The sequence below is a fragment of the Anthonomus grandis genome, chromosome 6 (assembly GCF_022605725.1).
Source record: "Anthonomus grandis grandis chromosome 6, icAntGran1.3, whole genome shotgun sequence".
NCBI classification, from domain to species: Eukaryota; Metazoa; Arthropoda; class Insecta; order Coleoptera; family Curculionidae; genus Anthonomus; species Anthonomus grandis.
This window is the reverse complement of record NC_065551.1, coordinates 33,102,735-33,126,016: the sequence shown is the minus strand read 5'-3', so window position 1 is coordinate 33,126,016 and position 23,282 is coordinate 33,102,735. Positions and strand designations below refer to the sequence as shown.

Genomic DNA, 23,282 nt, shown 5'->3' with positions numbered 1-23,282 from the left:
CCGAATTAAGAAGTTTTATTACGTAACTCCTGGGTTTTTTGTCATCTTCTTTAATTACAACACCCGGTAAACAAAAATATCCATTCTTTTTAATTAATACATTTTCATTATTTTTTAATGGAGATAATTTTTTATCGAAATAATTTTTTTGTAATTTTTGTTTATTTTTTAAATGTTTAATGTGTGAACTTGTTGAGTTTAGTTTAGGCTTAAGCATTTTCTCTGAAATTGGAAGTATGGTTCTTCAATTTTTATTAAGTAAAAGTTGAGCTGGACTTGGCTTATTATCAGCTGGTGTATTGTGTAATTCTAATAAGGCGAGGTATGGGTCGGTGTTCTCGTACTTGCATTTTTTGAAAATGGACTTTACTGTTTGTACCGCTCTTTCTACTAGCCCGTTTGATTGTGGATAATAAGGGCTACTAGTTCTAGGTTCAAAATTCCAATCTCTAGCAAAATTTTTAAATGAAAGTGAGGAAAATTGTGGTCCATTATCTGAGAGACTAAATTAGGTATACCAAAAAGTGAATAAACACGTTTTATTTCTAAAATTTTCCTTTCAGATGAGGTCGCTTTTTTCAAGGGTACAACTTCAATGTATTTTGAAAAATAATCTATTACTAATAGGTAATTTTGTTCATACAGTTCAAATAAATCTATACCAATTTTTTCCAATCCTCTTACAGGAACGTTATGAGAAATTAAAGGTTCTTTTTGATAATCTTTTGAGTACATTATACATGAGCGGCAATTTAAAATTAAATTATCAACGTCTCTTGACATTAGGGGCCAATAAAATAGAGATCTTGCTGTAGCTTTTGTTTTTTCCTTTCCTAAATGCATTCATTGCAAAATGTTATCTCAAATCTATTTGAATAAAATGGTTTTAAGTCAGGGTTTATTTTAGATGAATTATTTGGCCAACCCTTTTTAATGTAGCTTATGAGTTGCATAAGTATTGGGTCCTTTTGGATTTCACTTCTCAAATCTTGGATTCTTTTATCTACAATTGGAAGGCTAGATTCTATTAATAATACTTGTGCCTCAATATTTTGATCAAGTTTATCTGCGATTTCAGTGTTTTGATTAGTTTTTAAGTTAAAGTCGTATCCCCTGGAGAGTGCATCTGCTATGGGCAAATGTGTACATGGCTTATAAATTAATTTTATGTTATAATGTTGAATTTGTAATAACATACGCTGTAATCTCATGGGACATGAGTTTAAGGGTTTGTTAATTATTGAAATTAAGGGTTTATGATCCGTTTCAACCGTAATTTTTCTAACATAAATGTACTGATGAAATCTTAAACACGAGAATGTAATAGTGTACATCTCTGTTTCTATTTGTGCCCAACTTTTCCGTGTATCTGTTAGAGCTTTCGATATATCGTATACCGGTAAATTATTCTGGAGCAAAACTGCTCCTATGGCTACTGAGGAAGAATCTACTGACAATGGTATTTTTTTATTTGGATCAAAGTATTGTAAAATTGGTTTTTTTTACTAATATATTTTTTAAATTTTGAAAATTATTTTCTTGTTCGCACTCCCAGTGCCATGGAACTCCTTTTTTCAGTAAGGAACGTAAATGTTCTGTTTCTACATGTTAGGTATAAATTTTGATACGTAAGTTACAATGCCCAAAAATCTTTCTATGTCTTTTTTATTTTCTGGCCTTTTAAAGTACTTAATTGCCGCTATTTTTTCTGAATCGGGCTCTATACCCTTTTCAGAAAAAATATGACCCATAAATTTAATTTTTCCTACCCCAAACTCACATTTTTCTTTATTAAGTTTTTAATTTATGGGTCATATTTCTATACTCCAAATGCCTGGAACAGGACAAAACCCCAAAAAATGTCCCAACAATCCAGATGTTATGTGAGAACTACCTGGAATAAAATCAGGAACGAATCTAAACCTTTGGACCAAATGAGGTACTAGGTAGCCATTCATATTGAAGACTCTTGGCTATAATAAAATAAAATGCCCAAAAATATGTATACTTTAATTAAATAAATAAAGACATTTATATACTTTATAACAGAACATACAATAACTGCATTAAAAAGTCAATAGTCTCACAACAAAATATTGCAATAAAACTTATCATTGTTCAGAGAATGATAAATGCACTATTAACAATATCACTTGAAACCTACCAGATTTTGCAAAAAAATTCCGTCCAAGTCTAAGGTACTAACAAGACACTATCCTATTAAAACTAAAGGTTAACTAAACGTAAATCTCAAATTACTTTACAAACATAATTGCTCCTTTAACTCAGCAATCAGCATCGTACCCTCCTTACAGAAGCAAGGAATATTTCTAATAAAATCTTATCTTTTGAATGTTCCCTTAATATTTTTAATTAAACTTATATGATATTGCCATCACAAGGTTTAACAGTCAAATAGTTTTATTCAAGGTGCTATTTTAATGGAGGAAATTCCGTAGATGAGTGTATGTTCACGACATCATTTGGTCTTTTCCACTGATATGCCGGTGATGAACTGCTCGCACGTTGGCTCCACGACACTGGAGTTCCGTCACTTGTGGAACTTAACGTGCTGGTGGAACTGCTGTTTGGACTTGAGGTTGATCTACCTAATAAACAATGAATTTTGTTAAAAATTTTGGAAACTATTGTCAAAAGTCTTCAGTATTCGTTTATTATTTGCTTAACTAGTAATATCCGTTTATATTGAAAAATGTATGTGTTATGTTTTGAAGTGACCTACTTTTGTTTTACAAATAATTCCGTCCACATAAATTATTAAAATAATGTACTAAATAAACATATGATGCACCTAGATCTAAAATCTGTGTGTACAATCGAAGTGTCCCGATACAGTTATGGCCAACTTATACTTTATTCTTCATTTATGTTTTTATTGAATGTAGCTTTTTTTGCTAAATAAAGATATTATTTATTTGTTTAAGAAGCATAAGTTAATTATGCTTTTGGAAGAAATAATATTTATTAATTTTTTTAGGTTCTAAAAGCCTTTTTTTTAAATTTATGCGTGATTTTTAAACATTCACTTTATTTTCAAAAACTAATTAAGAAAAAATTGTCAAAAATAGCAAAGACTTAAAAAAAGAGGAAAATAACAAAAATAGTCAACGATTTATTGAAAACAACTAATAGTTCAAAGCAAGATAGTTCAAGCAACAAAAAATAATTTGTCAAAAAAGTATCAGACCTGTCAAAAACGTTAAAAAGTACCAAATATTTGTTTTTTATTGACAAATCTTGTCAAACTTTTATCAAATGATAATACAATTTATTAATTACAATTACCAAATGCCTGAAAAAATTAAAAAATTAATGATTAAATTTGTTTCAATCGACTAGATGAAAATCAATATTATTTGAATTTCTTCCAGGCATTCGTAACCTGAAAAAATTATGGAACTTCTCATTTTTTTTTATCATTTTGATTTAAATTCCTTAAAAAACTTGGATGGAAAATTGGAAGAACTAGATTTAAATTCCAGTATTGTTTGAAATTTATTTATGCATATGTAAGTGGTTTTTATATTTAAATTGTCTTGCTTCATACTTTTATTTCTTATTTTTGCACTTAATTTTACACACTGTAATTTATATGTACCAATATTATTTGCTAAATAAACAAATTTTTATTATCAAATATGTGAAGTAATATAAAACGGTTGCTTGTATTTTGGTTTGACTAGGTTTTTTTTTATATGAGTAGGGATACTAATTTAGTCGCTTAAAAATTTACCATTATTTAGTTTTATTTAAAATTTTTTTATTGCTTTTTTAATTCCAGAAAGTTGGAGACTTTTTTTTGAAGTGTAAAAATGACAACAAAAACTATGGAAATCAACAAACAATTTAGATTTAAAACATAAGAATAAACGCTCAATTTCTTAACATTTAAAAAATCTAAATTCCATAAGTAAAGACTTTTCTTCGGTATATAGTCGTTTGAAAAATTGCCCTGCGACAGCAAACTTTTACAAAAAAGCCAAATTTCGAAACGATTTAAGTATTTCATTTATGTGAATGAAATTTTCAAAAAATTATATTTAATTTAATTTTATTATTCGTAATATTACACATAGTGTTTTTACAAGTCAATATAAACGGTAATATATAAAATGCAATTTCATGATTCAAAACTTAAGTATTAACTAAAATTAATAAATAAAAATTATATACGCACATATACAGTAAGATTCTAAAATTTATATATAATTAAAATCTACAGACACTCAATTTAAAAATACTTATAATAGACACACAATATTTATGAAACAGTTAAATTAGGTCATTAAAATTGTTATTTCGGTACTCTTCAAATAAATAAAAAGACTTTTTTAATAAATAGTTTTTAATTATTTTTAATAAAAGCTTGTTCATTAAGTTCCCTAACCTGCAATGGTAACACATTATAGAAACAAATCCCATGATAAAGTTCCTCTACGGGTTCTCCCAAGCCTACGAAATTCTGGCCAAATATTCAGATTGTTTCGAGTTGAATACTGATGTATATTACTGTGTGTTAAATATGATGGTTGATTTTTTTTGTATAAAAGTCAAACATTGCAAGATGAATACATATGGAAAAGTGAGGATGCAAAGTTCAGAATAACAGTCTCGACAACAGTCACGGTGCCCCAAACCAGTCATAGCCCTTATGCACCTGCGCTGTAAACCAGATATCTTCTCCCCATTAGTAGAGTGACACCAGTTCAGCACAGGATATGACATAACGGAGCTAAAGTAACCATGATAAGCCAACAACAAAACTTCCCTTGATACAGAGCTGGATAGATTTCTTATTAGAAAGGTTATTTTTGATAACTTAGATGCCAGCTGAATAATGTGGTTTTCCCAAGTGAGACCAGAGTCAAGAAGTACACCCAAGAACTTTACAGATTCATCCTGTGGCAGATCTATTTGAGAGTTTCGAAGTGAAAAATTTAGATGCTGTATTTTTGAAGCATTAAGGTTTAGTTTGTTTGCTACAAACCATTCCCTCATTTTACTCTATTTCCTCTGTACTGGCGATTTTCAGTTTTTGCCGGGTGCTGATGCTGGAGTAGAGTAGTGTCATGAGCAAACAGGATCAACTTAGGCTCATGTGCCCGGTCTGTAAAATAAGGCAAGTCATTTACTTAAATAAGGAATAAGAGTAGGCCTAGAGAACGGATCCTTGTGGTACTCCATGATGTAATGGCTGTTTATCAGATACACTAGCATTGTATGACACATATTGGAGTTGGCCATACAGGTATGACCTGTATGGCCAACATCATGAATGTTTAAAGATTTTAGTAATAAATTATAACTATATGTAGCGTTTTTACCCTTAATCCCTTATTTGGTGATCCTTGATCTTTGATTGAAAAAATTCTTGCTAATTCAGAGAGGTACAAGAATCGTTTTTATATGAAGCTATTGAGTAAGAAATGCTCTGTTTTGAGTAAACACTTTAAAGAAAAATTATTTCGTGGAAATATTCTCATGAGCAGTGAAAATTGGTTAAAAAAAATTAAGAAAAAAGACGCCCCAACCAAAATTGGCATAACCAGCCAAAATATTTAATTCAGAAATATGTTTTCACCCTCAAATCAATTCTCAAGAACGCCTCTATATTAAGGTAAAAAAATATGAAGGCACCCCAACAAAAATTGGTATAGCTACTTACATTTTTAATCCAGAATTATGTTTTTCCCCTTAAATCAATCCTTAAGAAGTCCTCTATATTTTGATAAAAAAATATGAAAATAGTTTGATTAGTTCTGGAGATATGCCCAAAACTGTCAGCTAATAAATAAAAACCTTGATATTGCAATTTCAGTTACAAAACTTCATATTTGGTGGTCTTTGGACCTTGATTGACAAAATTGCCTCTAACTCAGAGAGTTTCCGAGGTACAAGAATCGTTCTGATATGAAATTATTGAGAAAGAATCATTCTTTCTATTACTAGGCCCCTTTTAAGAATATTCTTATTATTTCCTAAAAATAATCCCAAGAATACTGTAATTTTTCTAAGAAAATAACTGTGTCAACCGAAACTGTTCTAACCACCTAAATTTGTAACCCAGAATTAAGTTTTTACCATTAAATCCACCCTCAAAAAGCTCCCAATTTTAGTGTACAAGAAATATGAACATAATTTAATTACTTCTGAAGTTGTGCCTGAAAATGTCCATTAAGGAATTAAAAATATGCATAGATAGATAGATGTATGGCCTTAGTTGCCCAAATTGCCTGTAACTCAGAGAAGGCACCCCAACAAAAATTGGTATAGCTACTTAAATTTTTAATCCAGAATTATGTTTTTCCCCTTAAATCAATCCTTAAGAAGTCCTCTATATTTTGATAAAAAAATATGAAAATAGTTTGATTAGTTCTGGAGATATGCCCAAAACTGTCAGCTAATAAATAAAAACCTTGATATTGCAATTTCAGTTTCAAAACTTGAAATTTGGTGGTCTTTGGACCTTGATTGACAAAATTGCCTCTAACTCAAAGAGTTTCTGAGGTACAAGAATCGTTCTGATATGAAATTATTGAGAAAGAATCATTCTTTCTATTACTAGGCCCCTTTTAAGAATATTCTTATTATTTCCTAAAAATAATCCCAAGAATACTGTAATTTTTCTAAGAAAATAACTGTGTCAACCGAAACTGTTCTAACCACCTAAATTTGTAACCCAGAATTAAGTTTTTACCGTTAAATCCACCCTCAAAAAGCTCCCAATTTTAGTGTACAAGAAATATGAACATAATTTAATTACTTCTGAAGTTGTGCCTGAAAATGTCCATTAAGGAATTAAAAATATGCATAGATAGATAGATGTATGGCCTTAGTTGCCCAAATTGCCTGTAACTCAGAGAAGGCACCCCAACAAAAATTGGCATAGCTACTTAAATTTTTAATCCAGAATTATGTTTTTCCCCTTAAATCAATCCTTAAGAAGTCCTCTATATTTTAATAAAAAAATAAGAAAATAGTTTGATTAGTTCTGGAGATATGCCCAAAACTGTCAGCTAATAAATAAAAACCTTGATATTGCAATTTCAGTTTCAAAACTTGAAATTTGGTGGTCTTTGGACCTTGATTGACAAAATTGCCTCTAACTCAGAGAGTTTCTGAGGTAACAGAATCGTTCTGATATGAAATTATTGAGAAAGAATCATTCTTTCTATTACTAGGCCCTTTTTAAGAATATTCTGATTATTTCCTAAAAATATTCCCAAGAATAATGTATTTTTGCTAAGAAAATAAGTGCCTCAACCAAAACTGTTCTAACCACCTAAATCCTTAACCCAGAATCAAGTTTTTACCCTCTAATCCATCCTCAGTTAGTCTCTTATAATAATGTAAAAGAAATATGAACATATTTTAATTACTTCTGAATATATGCCTAAAAAAGTCCAGTAAGGCATCTATAATTTCTTACTTAGACATTGTTTAACAAAATTGCCTGTAACTCAGAAAGCCTTTGAAATACAAAAAAGGTTGTTTTATAAAAACCGTTGGCTAACAAAACCCCTTGAAAAATATCCTTCAAACAATTCAAACTTAAGTAGTACATCCCCCAAAAATTTCTATACTATCACTTCATTACAATTAAAAAATAATAAAAACCTTTGCTCTTTCTTTGTGCTTCCTCCAAGTCCTGTCGTAAAATCTCCTCGATAACCCGATGGGACGCAATCTCTTCCTCCCGCTTATTATAACTGTCCAGTGCCTGGATTTGTCGTTGCAGATGAATCTGCTTGTTCATTTCCCTAGTTTTCTTTAACAAACTGGTAATGGGCAGCGGTTTATTTTCAGGTTCCACCGTCTCAATTGGCAAATTATCCGAATCTCTCGTTGAGATTCTTGTAGAGTCTGTTGTGACTGGTGAAGAACTTGATGGGCTGATAATTTCTTTTTTAGGGGATGCTTTGTTTGAGCTTTTTTTGTGGTGGGCCTTTACGGTTTCTTCAATTATTGCGTTCGAGTAACCCACTGGGTTTACCTAAAATTTAACCACATAAGAGTTACAGTCTGGGTACCTCTAGATCAGTTGGTATTAACAAGTTAGGAACTTTGTATAAATAGCATCAAAATCTACATGTAAGTAGGTTGATTTATTTATTTATTGCCAAATTGTTGATCACTTAAAAGGAACTAACAAGTACAAATATGATCTGCGAAGAAATGTCTGAAGGGGAATTGAAGGTATGATCCCTTTTTTTTAAGTAAGTTTGGTGTAGACGTCAGAAATGTAGGATAAGAATATGAATAGTTGAGGAGGAAATCTTCATGTTGGTTCCACTGAGGATGCAAATTTATTAACTATGAATGACTGTAATAGGTAAATCATGTTTTAAAATGCTTTAAAAAAATGGCTCAAAATTATCAGGGACAAATTCAGAATGCGTTAAAATGCCTGGCAAATATGAAAAATTAACAAAATTATGAAAAATGTCTGAAATATTAGAGGATAAATATACCATGAAGGCAAAGGACCAGAGAAATTGTAAATTAGGCTCGAATACCTGGAAGAAACCTAAAGTGGCTTTAAATGCCTGGAATCTAAATTAAAGAGAAAAAACAAACTCCATGTTGATCTGGTTGAAAAGGTTCAAAAATGATGCTTAAGGTTCCTTTATTTTAGAAAGTTTGGTATATATCCACACATGATTTCCTAAAATGCTATGATTAAAGTCCCATTTTATTTATTATGTTGTAAATCACATTAAATATAAAGACTGCTTTCATATAAATAATATGAAATGTCATGTTCCAAAAATACATGTATGAATAAATAACAATGACTGTTCTCTACTAATAAGACTGATTGTTCTGAATGTGATAATTAAGTGACTTCTGTAAAACAAATAAAGGATGCTTTTAAGCCAAATTCTTAGTCTGCAAAAGCTGATAAGTCTTAAAATTTAATTAAGATGTCTGGTGTTTTCATTTTATTTTGTCTAGGTTTAGTTTTTTATGAAAGTATTAGATGCTAGTTTTTATCCGTAGTAGTAAGCACTCTTTTAATGTAATATCAATTATTTTATGTTTTTAAGAGGAGGATAAATAAATAAAGTACTTTCAAATGCCTGGAAGAAATAAACAATTTAATAAAATATGTGAAAAATGAACTACAAGTGCCTGGAATAGAATGGAAAATGAGTTAAAATCTGTAGATTAGGTGATGATCCAAATGTCAGCTTGTCTTTTGGATGATTGGATCAGAAACTGATTTTTCTCCTGGCTTAGCTTAGAAAAAGAGAATATGTAAGAATCTTGGCCTATAAAGCAATGGCGGCTCCTTCTTAGGGTCAATTAGTCAATGACCCCCCTAAAACAATCTCATAAAAATACCAATTTTATTAAAAATATCTTTTATCTAAAACTTCACTGTGAATTATAAAATTCTCTAAGCAGTCTGCATTGGCAAAACAAATAAATATATTACTAACGTCGCGCCTCGCGCTCATCACACAAGCCCGTAGCTGGGCCGTATTTTAAATTGTCCCTATACAGTTCTTATGGCTTATGGAGAAATGCATGTAAAATAGAACAAAGAGGACAGATTCGCATTTCGTGATCGGGAGTGAGAGTCACCTTTCAGTCCTATATCGCTAACGTAGTCGACAGCCCGACTGGATGAATGTTTTGTTTTAGTTAGTTACTGTATTTTAAACAAAGTAATCGTCTGTGTAAAATTTTGCGGAGTTTTCGAAATTGCATTGCGCGGTCATGACGAAAGTAACAGCTCCAATAATCCTGGAATTTTTCTGGGCCTTATCGATTTTGTTTCTAAACTGGATTTAATGTTTAAGGAATATATTGAAAAAAGTACAGTATTTAAAGCAACATCAAAAACAATTCAGAACGATATTTTAGAATCAATGTTAGCCATTGTACATACTCATATAATTAGGGAGATTGGCCAGACAAATTTTGTGGCAATTCAAGTAGATGAGACCACAGACAGCTCCAATAAAACGCAGATGATTTTCATATTACGATATGTATTAACTGGTATTGTACATGAAAGATTTTGGAAATTTGTTAACCCACCAGGTAACATTTAACTAATGTAATATTGGAAGAACTTCAATTATTAAAAATTAATGAAGCACCTGAAAAATTGATTGCCCAAGGTTACGATGGTGCATCAGTCATGAGCGGTAAACTGGGAGGAGTACAAACAAAAATTAAAGAAATATACCCAAATGCACACTTTATTCACTGCTGTGCCCATCAACTTAATCTTATCCTGCAAAAAGCGGCGAGTCAACATAAACGTATAAAAATATTTTTTGCAAATTTACACGCATTTTCGTCCTTTTTCGACCGATCTCCAAAACGTACGATGGTTCTGGATAGAGTGGTTAAAGTAAGGCTACCTAAAGCTGCACCCACTCGATGGGCTTTCAATACAAAATGTGTTGAAATTGTATACACTTATAAAGATGATTTAAAATCTTGCTTAGAAGAAATTATTGATGAGGAGCAAGATGGTAACAATATAAATCAAGCAACTGGTTTAAAAAGACATTTGGAAGATGAGCTTTTTTTATTTTGGTTAAATTTTTTCCATAAATTAATGCCCCATGTTGATATATTGTTTAAACAATTACAAATGCGAGATATTGATGTCATATCTGTTAAAAATTATATACTGTCTTTTAACAACAATATCCAAATAATTAGAAATACTATATTGGAATCAGAAGAACCAAGCACATGAACAGCAAAAAAAAAGAAAAAGTACTACAGCTACAGAGGATCCAAAGCGACGAACTACACTGGAAATTTGTGATAAAAGCATTCCAAAAATCTCGGTAAATATTATTGAGTTTTATCCAAGTCTGTATTTTTTATCTAAAATATAAATGCTAAAAGATCTTTCAAATACTTTAAAAAATCAATAGCTTGATTTGTTTTTTTTTCATTAGAGTAAACTATAAGTTTTCAAACCAAAATGACCCCCCTGAAGATTGAGCCACGAGCTGCCACTGCTATAAAGATTCAAGCAAAAACAAAAATAAGGTGAAATTGGACACTACGAGCAAAGTTGCCTCAAAGGAATGCTAAAATTTTGATCATCACCTAATTCACTTTCCCTGCAATCCTAAGAAACCCAGAAAGAACATTTAAAACTAATACTGTCAAGACAATATTCACACAAATTATTTAACCTCAACTAACCTTTCTTATTTCTTGCATTAAAGCCTCGTCATTACCCAAATCAGTTTTTACAGAAAAATCTCCGGGTCGATAAAAAGTATTCCGTCCTCCCCTGCCTCTCCCAATGGACACCTTAATAGTATGCTCGTCATCCAGAAAATCATTAGGCACCACATTATCATTCATAACATCTGTGAAACTACAACTTCCATTCTCATTTTTAGCCAAAGATTCTAGATAATGGTTTGTATCGAATATACTGGCAGTATTATTGAAATTTATTCTTTGTTCGTATGTTCGAATGGATTTCGGTATGGTAAATTGGTCGCCTGGTTCGGAATCCACCTCTAACTCGGAGTAAATCTGAATGTCATGCTCCAGGTCGCAATCTCCATCCCAGTTCATGGTTATAAGGAATCTAAAATAGAAGAATATTTGTTTTTACTGAATGTATATCAGTTATACTTCTCACTTATTATTATTCTTACTTATTATATATATCAGAGATTTTCTACAAAAACTTCTACTTTAACTAAAATTAGACAGTTTGAATTCCAGTACCTCCTGTATTTGCTAAAGCAAAATCTAGTTCGATGCTTCTATTTGAGATGCACTGAATATTCTGATAGCAGACTTACTGGTTTATGACCTTTCTTTTATGTCAATTTATGTCTTGGCACTTTTGGCTTGTGATTTTGTCCTAGTGATAAATGTTTACCCATTACGCTAACATTAAGCAGGAAAACTAAAAAAATCTACACCTAAACTTACAATGATTGGTTTCTAACAAATAGTCAAGTAAATTCAATCAATTGCAAATGGTTGCTTTGATTCCCATTTGAAAGTAAATGAATATATCTCTTACCATGTAACTGAAGACTTCATTTCTAAATACTTCTAGATATTATACTGTTAATATAATAACTACTTACCTTTAAGTTTATCTCAGGAATCTTTGTCAGGTTGAAAACCACCAGGGACCTGTGGGACCAAAATAAGGATTTATCTCTTGAAAATATGTGGTAAACTTAAAACCAAAAATGATAATTTATCACACAAAGATATTGTGTATAAATGTTGCAAAATCTTTAGGATTCACGATGGTTGGTTGAAGGTTGGCTAACTGTTTTAGTTATACTCGTTCTAGTGGAATTCAAGGATTATTATATTCACTTTCCCAATAATCATTAATTTGAATTGTTTTTTTTTTAACTTGTCAAGACCTGTTTAAATAACTTTGTAGGAAGGTAAGTCGAATTTACCATACGTTTATCCACTGGGTTCCAAACTTATTTAATTATTTGTTTTATAATAATTTAATATTTCCAATTATTTAGCATTGGCCTAATATAAATGATATTTAACTGTTTTATTAAAGTGCTTTAGAAACCACAAATAAACTGCTTGCAAGCGTGTTTTACCTCGTTTTATCCGCTAAAATCTATGATGAATTACTAAATTTAAGTTGGTTTCTTCCAATTAGAAATTGGGCCTATTGTTTTAAAATTTTGAAAATTCAGCCATATTTTTGGCATTACTCACATGTGACATTTCAATTGACAGTTAACATTCAATATGACAATTGACACTATTGACAGTTTGTGACAGTTTGACATATGTCAAACAGAGGAAATTACCGGTAAGGCCCTATCCACAAACACGCGAACTGCGAATATAAAAATTAAAGAAATTGTACAATTTTAAAAGTTTAACAGTTGATAAGTGAAGATCTGCTGTGGACCACTGCACATTAGAGTCAAATTAATAAACACTGCATTGCCAAATTGCTCATACATAATAAACGTCATAAGTTTGACAATTAGTTGACTGTTTGACAGTTTTGACATATGACGAGAAGTGAGGTTAAGTAACCCAATGACAATACCGACCCAAATTACGTTTTTAATTTGGAAAAATATTCACTTACAAAACATACGAATCATTTTCAGACATTTAAAATGATTTATCTAGACAAAACCCAAATCAAACCTCTCCTGACATGGAAGGATACCCTTAAAGCGACCGAGGTAGCATTGAAAGCGGCTTCAACAAAACAATCCGTAATACCACCGAGAGTCTTTTCGAACGTATTTAATACCCCAAAATGGATGCTTACCATGTCAGGCTACCTGGAAGACCCCCTATATGGTGCATGGGTGGTGAAAATATTAACCGGAAATCCTAATAATGCTCTGTTGCCACATCCCCTGCCAACGTTAAATGCCAATATCGTATTGTTCGACCAGGAAACGGGAGAAATTAAGGCGGTGTGTAATCAATTTTTATAATTTATAAGAGGTTTTTAGGCATTTTTTTATTATTTAGCTATTAGATGGGACGGAAATAACGAGCTGGAGAACCGCTGCTGCTTCAGCAGTGGCCACCAAAGTAATCCACTCAGCAGCGGCAAAATCCCAAAAAATTTTATCAATTTTTGGTTGCGGTGAGCAAGGAAGGGCTCATGCTTATTGCTTCTATCACTTATTTACTTTTGATGAGGTAAATGAAATTTCAAGATGGCGCCCGTCCGCCATTTTGAATTGTCATTGTCATTTGTCTACTATCAATTGTCATTTTTATTGTTTTAGATTCGTCTTTGGAATAGAACCACCCAAAAAGCTGAAAATTTTGTCCGAGACTTGAACAAGGAATTCAACACAACGAAATTCAAATGTATTCGGGAAAAGGAAGATTGTGCCAGGGGTGCTGATGTTATTATTACGACTACAAATCCCGGCAACGAACCTATAGTCAAGTATCAATGGCTGAAGAAGGGTGTACATATAAATGGTAGGATTTCACATTTTTTTCCAATTAAATGTTCGGTAGTTTTAAGTTTTTTTGAAATTAGGAAATTGAAAATGTCAAACATTTGACGTTTTGTTTGACAGTTGACATTTGACAAGAAGTATCGATCTCAGCCAAAAGACATTTGCGGTGCTCACATAAGAAATGCGCCGTTGCCGGTTTTCATTTTTAATTTAGTTTTCCTTACTACGCTTTTATTGTTTTTTATTTAGTAATTTGACAGTTTTCACTCTGTTAGGAGCTTTTAGACAAGGAAAACCATGAAAAATTTTGAAATTTTATGTGACAGTCGACAGAAAGTAACAAGAATTTAACCTAAGGGATATTTGCTTTACAAAATTCGGAATTGCGTCGTTGGCAAATTGTTTTCTTGCTTTAATTTAGTCAACGTTAACTGTCAGATGTCAAACGTCAAAAATTTGTCGCATTTGCTTTGAGTATTAAATTTGGACATAAGACAAGGACTCACAAGTCGCATAGGTCCAAACTTTTGACAGTTGATATATGACAAGAAACATTTTGAAGGCCAACCATTAAGAAATACCCCTAGGGGATCTGGCAAATTATCCGAAAGGAGCAGAAGCCGCAACAAAGAAGAAGAAGAAATCCCCTATAACATTTGACAGTTGACATTTCAACGTTGCTTAGTTGAATTGTTAGTTTAATTTTTCCAATTTGTTTTTAGTTTCTTGTTGGACTCTAGACACTTTTTTACTTTTTTCGGAATTCTAAGATAAAACAAATTGTCAAACGTCAAAGTTTTGCTTGACAATTGACAGTTTGACTTCTGTCACTTACTGATCTCAGCTAAGGGACATTTACGGTACTCACTTAAGAAATGCGTTGTTGCATGTTTACATTCTTGATTCAATTATTTCTTACTACGCTTTCCTTGTTTTGTAGTTTTCAATTTTCTTGGAGTTTTAGAGAAGGTCAACAATCAAAATTGTTGACATTTTACTTGTCAGTTGACAGTAAGTAGCAAGGACTTAGGCTAAGAGTCATTTTCAATGCCAAATTAGGAATTGTGCCATTGCCAGGTCGTATTCTTACTTTTTTCTTATTTTTCAATATATAGATAACGTTAACTGTCACATCTCAAACGTCAAAAATTTGACATATTTGCTTTGACAATTGACATAAGACAAAAAATGATAATCTCATTGCTCAGAATTTTTTGACAATTGACAAATGACAAGGAACATTTTCGAGGCCAACCACTGATTTAACTAAATCACGTTTCCCATATTTTTTAATGAAAAACTTGACGATTTAGACAATGTTTACAGTGAAACGAGAAAAACATTGGCAATAAAACAAAGAGTGACAATCCTCAAAGGTCAGAAGTTTTTGACAATTGACATATGACAAGAAACATTTTCGAGGCCAACCATTAATTTAACTAAACCACGTTTCTCTTATTTTGTAAACTAAAACGGTTTAAACAACGTTAACCGTCAGATGTCAAACGGCAACAATTTGACCCATTTGCTTTGACAATTGACATAAGACAAAGACTGACAACCTCATACGTCAGAATTTTTGACAGTTGACTTATGACAAGAAATGAACAAACGAGATACTCTTAAGGATAGCGACGTTGCCAAGTTGCGTTTGATTTTGGATTGGCTAGACTACACGCTGAAATTGTTATTATAAGAAAAAATTAATTTACGTGAAAATCAATTTTACTGAAATAAATTTTTATGTTCTATCACCGAGCAGGCGCTAGGACAGCCAATTTGGACGTATACTCCCAAGCAAAAGAACCGTATATAGCGTTCGTCATCCAATTTGTTTTCCTCAAATAAAAACAAGAAAAATCTCACTTTTCCCGGTTTTATCTTTGGGGAGATTTAGGAAGACCGTTTGCCCTTTTCCAAGCGCCGTTTTTATCACCTAAAATCAGAGATTTATCTACTTTATCTTGAAAAATATATAAAAACCTTCCTACTTTGTATCTAGCACGAATTATTCCTCCCATATTCCTCAACCACCGCATGGAGGTTAATCCTGGGATTAAATCCTTTGACGTTTTACTCTCCACACACACAGACTAATTTAACTCGACCATTAGAGCTATATAGAAACTAAATAGAATTATTCACTTTAGCTGTGGGAGTAGTTGGTTCAGGTCCGGAAAAAACTTTTGAACTCGACGAGGAAACTTATAAGAACTCCCAGGTGTTCGTGGATAGTTGGGAGGGAGCCAACAAGGAACTCACCGAATTAAAAGCGATTGGAACCGATTTAAAAGCCGAAGTTGGTGAAGTTATTTTAGGCAAAGTTTCACTTCCGGTTAAGGATAAAATAACCGTCTTTCAAAGCTTAGGTATGATTAACTGAATTTCATTTATAAAATATGAATTTTTGACTATTTTCTTTTGTATAGGTATGGCTTCAGAGGACTGCGCTATGGCCAGGATGATATACGATTTGTATTGTGCAAAATTAAAACAATAAATAAATGTTTTATACACGCACATTTATTGGTTTAAATTGACACGAACTAAATTATTACAGTTGTTTGAGCTAATTAACTAGTTACATACATTTATTTGGTCCACAGAAAAGGACGTTATATATAAATACAAATAAATTTTAAAAGATAATATATATATTTCTTATATTAAATTTATTTGCATTTTTTAGTAAGTGTAGGCCTGAATTCTTCGAAAGTACCTAAGTGTCTACTTCTGTTATTGAAAATATAAGGAATGTAATATGGCAAGTTTCAAATAAAAATTGAATTAATTTTGGTCATAGTTTTTTAATTTTATACTATATTTAATATTCTCTTTTGGTTTCCTAATCGAGTTTTGAAGTACAACCTATAAAACATTACAATATAATTAAGACTCTATTAAGAGATGTAATGTCAAAGGAGGTTACATAATAACAAGGTTTTTGAGAAAATAGTATTTTTACACTTCAGGAACATTCCAAAATCATGGATAACTTTTTTGTTAATAAAGATAGAGACTTGATTCGAAAAGTGGCATATGCAACTGGCCGTTTAGAAACTTTTATTTGATTAGGTAAAAATCGGCAAAATTAGCGGTTTTCAAAAAAACCTTACATTTGTGATTCTTAACATTTTTTGAAATTAACTCTTTTTCTATTAAAGACAAAGACTTGATTCAAAAACTACAATGCATGAAACTACTGAGAAAATCAATGGTTTTTAATAGAAAAGGTTGAAAAGTGTCCATTTAAATACCGACACATTATTATTCTTACTTACAAATATCCTGAAAATTAATCAATTAATAAAGAACTATTACCTATTAGACCCTAATACCTAAAAAAGTTTTCTTTCATCTAAACATCAAAATTTGACCCTGTATCTAGGCACCTAAAACACTACTTAAGAAATAACATGAGGAGTGTATACATACATACAATGAAATCACTTTATATACAAGAACAAAACCCTATACATTATGACAGGTAAAACAAAGAATGAATATAGAACATAACAAAGAAACCCAGTTTATTTAATAAATACATAACGGTTTTAATTGAAGGAAAACAAATTATAAGGGCACTATGGTTCATGCCGTTATATAATACTCCCTCCTCTGGATGCATTTTTCCCTCATAATGTAGCAGAGGGCGACGGTGATTAGGACAGCTATGGCCACCCCCATTCCTATGCTAACCCAAATTATTTCTTCGTTGATTCCTTGGTAGGAACGACCTGAAAAAGGACAAGTTTTCAATTATTAAAGTAATATATTGTAATAGGATCTCGTCAAGTCTAGTAGGGTATATTTTACCATAAAGAAAAATTGGTATTTTACCCTGAGGATGGAGTAAATTAGATCTGAAACAAGCAAGCATTTTGGGCAATAAACATGTTATGTTTTCTTACTATGTGTTTCCTTTTTTGATTTATCAAAACTCCAAATGCCGCACATAAAAATGTTCTCCCTCGGGATTTATATATATCCAGTAAATTGGCCATTACCGTTCCATTCTTTTCCTGATGGAAACGAAACTTAGAGGGTTTGTAATTTCAGTTAACTGTAAGGTATTATCGATCAGAAAATGCCTTTTTTAGTAACTATAGAGTTTCGGGGAGAATACGTGGAAGTTGTTGAAAATTCAGCTTCTTGATCTGGATGTATTTTCAATTTTTAGAGTTTAGGAATATTGGAAAATCTTGGATAACTTCTTTGATATTGAAGATAGAGACTTGATTCAAAAACTGGGACATGCAGAAGTAAAAATGGAAAATTTTTTGTCACTGCGAAAAAATCTTAAAACTTAGTGGTTTTTGAGAAAAAATTATATGTGTTTTTTCCAATTTTTACGTTTTACAAATATTCCAAAATCATGGATAACTTTTTTTCTATTAAAGATAGAACGTTGATTCGAAAACTGAAATATGCGGAAGCTAAAATAGAAACTTTCATGTCATTATGAAAAAATCTGAAAAATTAGTAGTTTTTGAAAAAAAACTGTAATTTGGGATTTTAACAATTATTTGTATAACTTTTTTGCTATTAAAGATAGACATTTGATTCAAAAACTCTAGTATACAGAGACTTAAATAAAAACTTTTTAATTACTACAAAAAAATCTGAGAAATTAATGGTTTTTGAGAAAAAGTGAGATTTGTATTTTTTTCCCATTTTTATGTTTTAGGAATATTCCAAAATCTTGGATAACTTTTTTTCTAATATAGATAGCAACTTGATTCAAAAGCTGAATTATACAGAGACTTAAATAGAAACTTTTATGTTACTATTAAAAAATCTAAGAAATTAACGGTTTATGAGAAAAAGGGATATTTGTCATTTTTTCCATTTTTGTGTTTTAGGAATATTACAAAATCTTGGATAACTTTTTTTCTATTAAAGATAGAAACTTGATTCAAAAACTGGGATAAACAGAAGCTAAAATAGAAACTTTTTTGTTATTATGAAAAAATCTGAAAAATTTGTGGTTTTTGATAAAAAACTGAAATTTGAGATTTATACAATTTTTTTGATACCTTGTTTGCTAATAAAGATAGGAGCCTAATTTAAAAACTGACATAAAGAAAAAAACACGTAGAAAATTTTATATTACCGCGAAAAAATCTGAGAAACTAGTGGTTTTTGAGAAAAAGTGATTTTTCCCATTTTTATGTTTTAAGAATATTTCAAAATCTTGTATAACTTTTTCTCCATTAAAAATGGAGACTTGATTCAAAAACTGTGATGTGCAGAAGCTAAAATAGAAACTTTTTTATTAATATAAAAATATCTGAGAAATTAATGGTTTTTGAGAAAAAGTGATATTTGTAATATTTTCCCATTTTTATATATTTTCGCGTTTTAGGAATATTCCAAAATCTTGTATAACTTTTTTTCTATTAAAGATAAACACTTGATTCAAAAACTGAGATATGCGGAAGTTAAAATAGAAATTTTTTTGTTACTTTGAAAAAATCTGAAAAATCAGTGGTTTTTGAGAAAAAAGTGAAACTTGGGATTTATACAATTTTTTTGATACCTTTTTTGCTAATAAAGATAGAAGCTTAATTCAAAAACTGACATAAAGAAAAAATTACGTAGCAACTTTTACATGGCTACAAAAAAATCTCAAAAACTAATAGTTCTTCAGAAAAAGTGATATTCATGATTTTTTCCCATTTTTATGTTTTAGGAATATTACAAAATCTTGGATAACTTTTTTTCTATTAAAGATAGAAACTTGATTTAAAAACTGAGATATGTAGAAGCTAAAATAGAAACTTTTTTGTTATTATGAAAAAATCTGAAAAATTAGTGGTTTTTGAGAAAAAAATGAAATTTGAGATTTATACAATTTTTTTGATACCTTTTTTGCTAATAAAGATAGAAGCCTAATTCAAAAAATTGCATGAAGAAAAAAACACGTAGAAAATTTTATATTACCAAGAAAAAATCTGAGAAACTAGTGGTTTTTGAGAAAAAGTGATATTCGTGATTTTTCCCATTTTTATGTTTTAGGAATATTCCAAAATCTTGGATAACTTTTTTTCTATTAAAGATAGAGACTTAATTCAAAAACTGTGATGTGCAGAAGCTAAAATAGAAACTTTTTTATTAATATAAAAATATCTGAGAAATTAATGGTTTTTGAGAAAAAGTGATATTTGTAATATTTTCCCATTTTTATATATTTTCCCGTTTTAGGAATATTCCAAAATCTTGTATAACTTTTTTTCTATTAAAGATAAACACTTGATTCAAAAACTGAGATATGCGGAAGTTAAAATAGAAATTTTTTTGTTACTTTGAAAAAATCTGAAAAATCAGTGGTTTTTGAGAAAAAAGTGAAACTTGGGATTTATACAATTTTTTTGATACCTTTTTTGCTAATAAAGATAGAAGCTTAATTCAAAAACTGACATAAAGAAAAAATTACGTAGCAACTTTTACATAGCTACAAAAAAATCTCAAAAACTAATAGTTCTTCAGAAAAAGTGATATTCATGATTTTTTCCCATTTTTATGTTTTAGGAATATTACAAAATCTTGGATAACTTTTTTTCTATTAAAGATAGAAACTTGATTTAAAAACTGAGATATGTAGAAGCTAAAATAGAAACTTTTTTGTAATTATAAAAAATCTGAAAAATTAGTGGTTTTTGAGAAAAAACTGAAATTTGAGATTTATACAATTTTTTTGATACCTTTTTTGCTAATAAAGATAGAAGCCTAATTCAAAAACTGACATAAAGAAAAAAATACGTAGAAAATTTTATACTACCAAGAAAAAATCTGAGAAACTAGTGGTTTTTGAGAAAAAGTGATATTTGTGATTTTTCCCATTTTTATGTTTTAGGAATATTCCAAAATCTTGGATAACTTTTTTTCTAACTTTAAGATAGAGACTTAATTCAAAAACTGTGATATGCAGAAGCTAAAATAGAAACTTTTTTATTACTATAAAAATATCTAAGAAATTAATAGTTTATGAGAAAAAGTGATATTTGTAATATTTTCCAATTTTTATATATTTTCCCGTTTAAGGAATATTCCAAAATCTCGTATAACTTTTTTTCTATTAAAGATAGAGACTTAATTCAAAAACTGTAATATGCAGAAGCTAAAATAGAAACTTTTTTAAAAATTTGAAAAATCAGTGGTTTTTGGGAAAAAAGTGAAACTTGGAATTTCTACAATTTTTTTTGCAACTTTTTTGCTATTAAAGATAGAAGCTTAATTCAAAAACTGACATAAAGAAAAAATTACGTAGCAACTTTTACATAGCTACAAAAAAATCTCAAAAACTAATAGTTCTTCAGAAAAAGTGATATTCATGATTTTTTCCCATTTTTATGTTTTAGGAATATTCCAAAATCTTGGATAACTTTTTTTCTATTAAAGATAGAAACTTGATTTAAAAACTGAGATATGTAGAAGCTAAAATAGAAACTTTTTTGTTACTATAAAAAAAATTGAAAATTTAGTGGTTTATGAAAAAAAAATAAAATTTGGGTTTTTTACAATTATTTGTATAACTTTTTTGCTATTAAAGATAGAGACTTGATTCAAAAACTAACATAAACACTTAGTTATTTACCAATTTTTATATAACTACCAAAAAATCCGAGAAATCAATAGTTCTTTTAACAAAACCACATTTTTAAATTTTGACCATTTTTTCAATACCTTTCGTCCAACCAAAGACAGAAAGAAGTTTAATTCGCAAAATGAGCCAAAAATCAAATCATTCAATATCGCCCAATTTATTTCACAAAAAAACAACTGTTAAAACAGCCCTAAATTAGCCCTTAAATTTGCCACGACAAGAGCCCTAATCATTGTGAAAATTCCAAATTCAACCCTTGTTAAGCATCTGCGTGATGGCCTTCCCACACTTCACCCTTCGGTTTTATTGCGTTCTTAGAAAATTTATATAATTCGGTCGAATATATAATAATATAACTGTCTTATATAGTACGTTTACCCAACTCAATATCCCTAGAGGAACAGACCCTTTTAGTTACGGCCTCCTTAATTAGACAGTTTTCGGGTTTTCTTGCTTTTCTCTTTATTTCCTTTAGGAATTTGCTAGAAAGATCTCTAAATAAATAATACATTTCTTGCAAGGTAAGCACTCAGTTGTTTAGGAGATATTATTTAATAAACTAAAGTGAACCTACATAAATGTAATGAAAACGCCTCTCATATTTTTGTGCCTTTTATTTAAAATTAATTTTTTTTTCTCCCAGAATCAATTTGTAACAGCTTTCACAAAACACAAAAGGCCATCGGGTTACTCTCCTGCTACCGAGCAAAATATTCGCAAAATCTTCGGCGTTCTCCTTTGAAATTGCTTTAACAAACTTTCCTCTTTGTCGGTGTTTTTTACCCTTTAAAAGTCATCCAATTTGTTTTATGTAGGACCGAGTTATATAGGGTTCTAATATATTTTTTAATGCCTAAAAAAAACGACATTTTTCGCAACAACATCTGAGGATCGGTGCATACTATTTCACCCAAATGAAAAACGGGCTTTCACGCTGCGATTTATATTTCCCTTTTTTCATGAATCAGTGTATTGTTTTCCAGGGTGAAACGAATGGGATTTGTATGTATGCAGGTATATGTACTTTATCCAGTTTCACCCTGATTGTAAAAGTTTTTTTTGAATGTATGTACGTACAGTAATTAACGAGAGAATATGCGTATATTATAAAATGGATTGAAGTTAAAGAAGCATATTTTATTTGAGTTAAAATTTTAAGAAAATTGTACTGTTTTTGAAATATACAACTTTTTTTTCTTAATTGTTTTTTAAAATTTTCCCAGACACAAAAAATTCGATCTTTCTGTGTGAATCTGAATTTGAACGGCCAAAATGGGAATTTTAAAATTTGGTTTTCATTCAACGATTAAGTCGCATTCATTTATTGTTAATTTCATTCCAAACATTGATTGCAGGAATTCTAGATTTATCTTTATAAAAAATCAGAATAAATTAGTCGAGTGACACCTCATTCCTGACTTGAAACTCAAAGTTAGAAGTAAGTCCGTATCATAAATAGAAAGTATTTTTTTCATATAATTATGTCCTCTATAGAAATTTATCAATTATAAAAAAAAAATTAAAACAGAGGCTTGAAATGAACTGAAACTCTTCCATAAATTCAATATTAACCCGATCACAGCAAAACAAGTTCAAATTTCCCACCAAACATAAAAATTCTGGTGGCGCCGTCGTCGATTAACTGACAGAAATGACTACATCAGAGACTAATTAAATTAGGGAATTATTATATAAATTCTTGTGAGCTTTATTATCATTTAGCA

General features: G+C 30.3%; 3 protein-coding genes across 7 annotated transcripts in view; 1 reads left to right on the top strand and 2 right to left on the bottom strand.

Annotated features, from left to right (window-relative positions):
• Positions 1–1,991: 1,991 nt before the first annotated feature.
• LOC126737507 (uncharacterized) lies at positions 1,992–12,757 on the bottom strand. Of its 4 annotated transcripts, none has more exons than XM_050442434.1 (6): positions 12,603–12,757; positions 12,114–12,162; positions 11,670–11,926; positions 11,203–11,599; positions 7,639–8,014; positions 1,992–2,609 (listed from the first exon to the last, which is right to left on the bottom strand). In XM_050442434.1, the coding sequence occupies exons 4-6, from the start codon at positions 11,584–11,586 to the stop codon at positions 2,434–2,436; spliced, it is 936 nt and encodes a 311-aa protein (XP_050298391.1). In that variant the 5' UTR covers positions 11,587–11,599; positions 11,670–11,926; positions 12,114–12,162; positions 12,603–12,757; the 3' UTR covers positions 1,992–2,433. The 4 variants fall into 4 exon arrangements, with proteins under 4 accessions (XP_050298391.1, XP_050298390.1, XP_050298392.1 ...); XM_050442433.1 differs by having other exon boundaries at positions 11,743–11,926; XM_050442435.1 differs by having other exon boundaries at positions 11,743–11,881.
• Positions 12,268–16,472, top strand: LOC126737506 (ketimine reductase mu-crystallin). 2 transcript variants are annotated; one of them, XM_050442430.1, is made up of 6 exons: positions 12,268–12,428; positions 13,131–13,448; positions 13,507–13,680; positions 13,770–13,971; positions 16,103–16,321; positions 16,382–16,472. In XM_050442430.1, exons 2-6 carry the CDS (start codon positions 13,140–13,142, stop codon positions 16,450–16,452), a joined length of 975 nt encoding a protein of 324 aa, XP_050298387.1. In that variant the 5' UTR covers positions 12,268–12,428; positions 13,131–13,139; the 3' UTR covers positions 16,453–16,472. The 2 variants fall into 2 exon arrangements, with proteins under 2 accessions (XP_050298387.1, XP_050298388.1); XM_050442431.1 differs by having other exon boundaries at positions 12,290–12,428; positions 13,153–13,448.
• Positions 16,473–23,282, bottom strand: part of LOC126737511 (uncharacterized) — a 35,655-nt gene continuing 28,845 nt past the window's right edge. The window contains exon 3 of the mRNA XM_050442439.1: positions 16,473–17,689. Within this exon, the coding sequence (XP_050298396.1) occupies positions 17,544–17,689 (146 nt within the window). The 3' untranslated portion in view covers positions 16,473–17,543. The remainder of the gene's footprint in view (positions 17,690–23,282) is intronic.

Coding starts and splice junctions, on each gene's coding strand:
- LOC126737506 (XM_050442430.1), top strand. CDS start 13,140: ATGATTTATCTAGACAAAACCCAAATCAAACCTCTCCTGACATGGAAG. Junction 13,449..13,506: donor AAACGGGAGAAATTAAGGCG/GTGTGTAATCAA, acceptor TTTATTATTTAG/CTATTAGATGGGACGGAAAT. Junction 16,322..16,381: donor AACCGTCTTTCAAAGCTTAG/GTATGATTAACT, acceptor TCTTTTGTATAG/GTATGGCTTCAGAGGACTGC.
- LOC126737507 (XM_050442434.1), bottom strand. CDS start 11,586: ATGAACTGGGATGGAGATTGCGACCTGGAGCATGACATTCAGATTTAC. Junction 8,015..11,202: donor TAATGCAAGAAATAAGAAAG/GTTAGTTGAGGT, acceptor GTTAAATTTTAG/GTAAACCCAGTGGGTTACTC. Junction 2,610..7,638: donor AGCACAAAGAAAGAGCAAAG/GTTTTTATTATT, acceptor ATTGTTTATTAG/GTAGATCAACCTCAAGTCCA.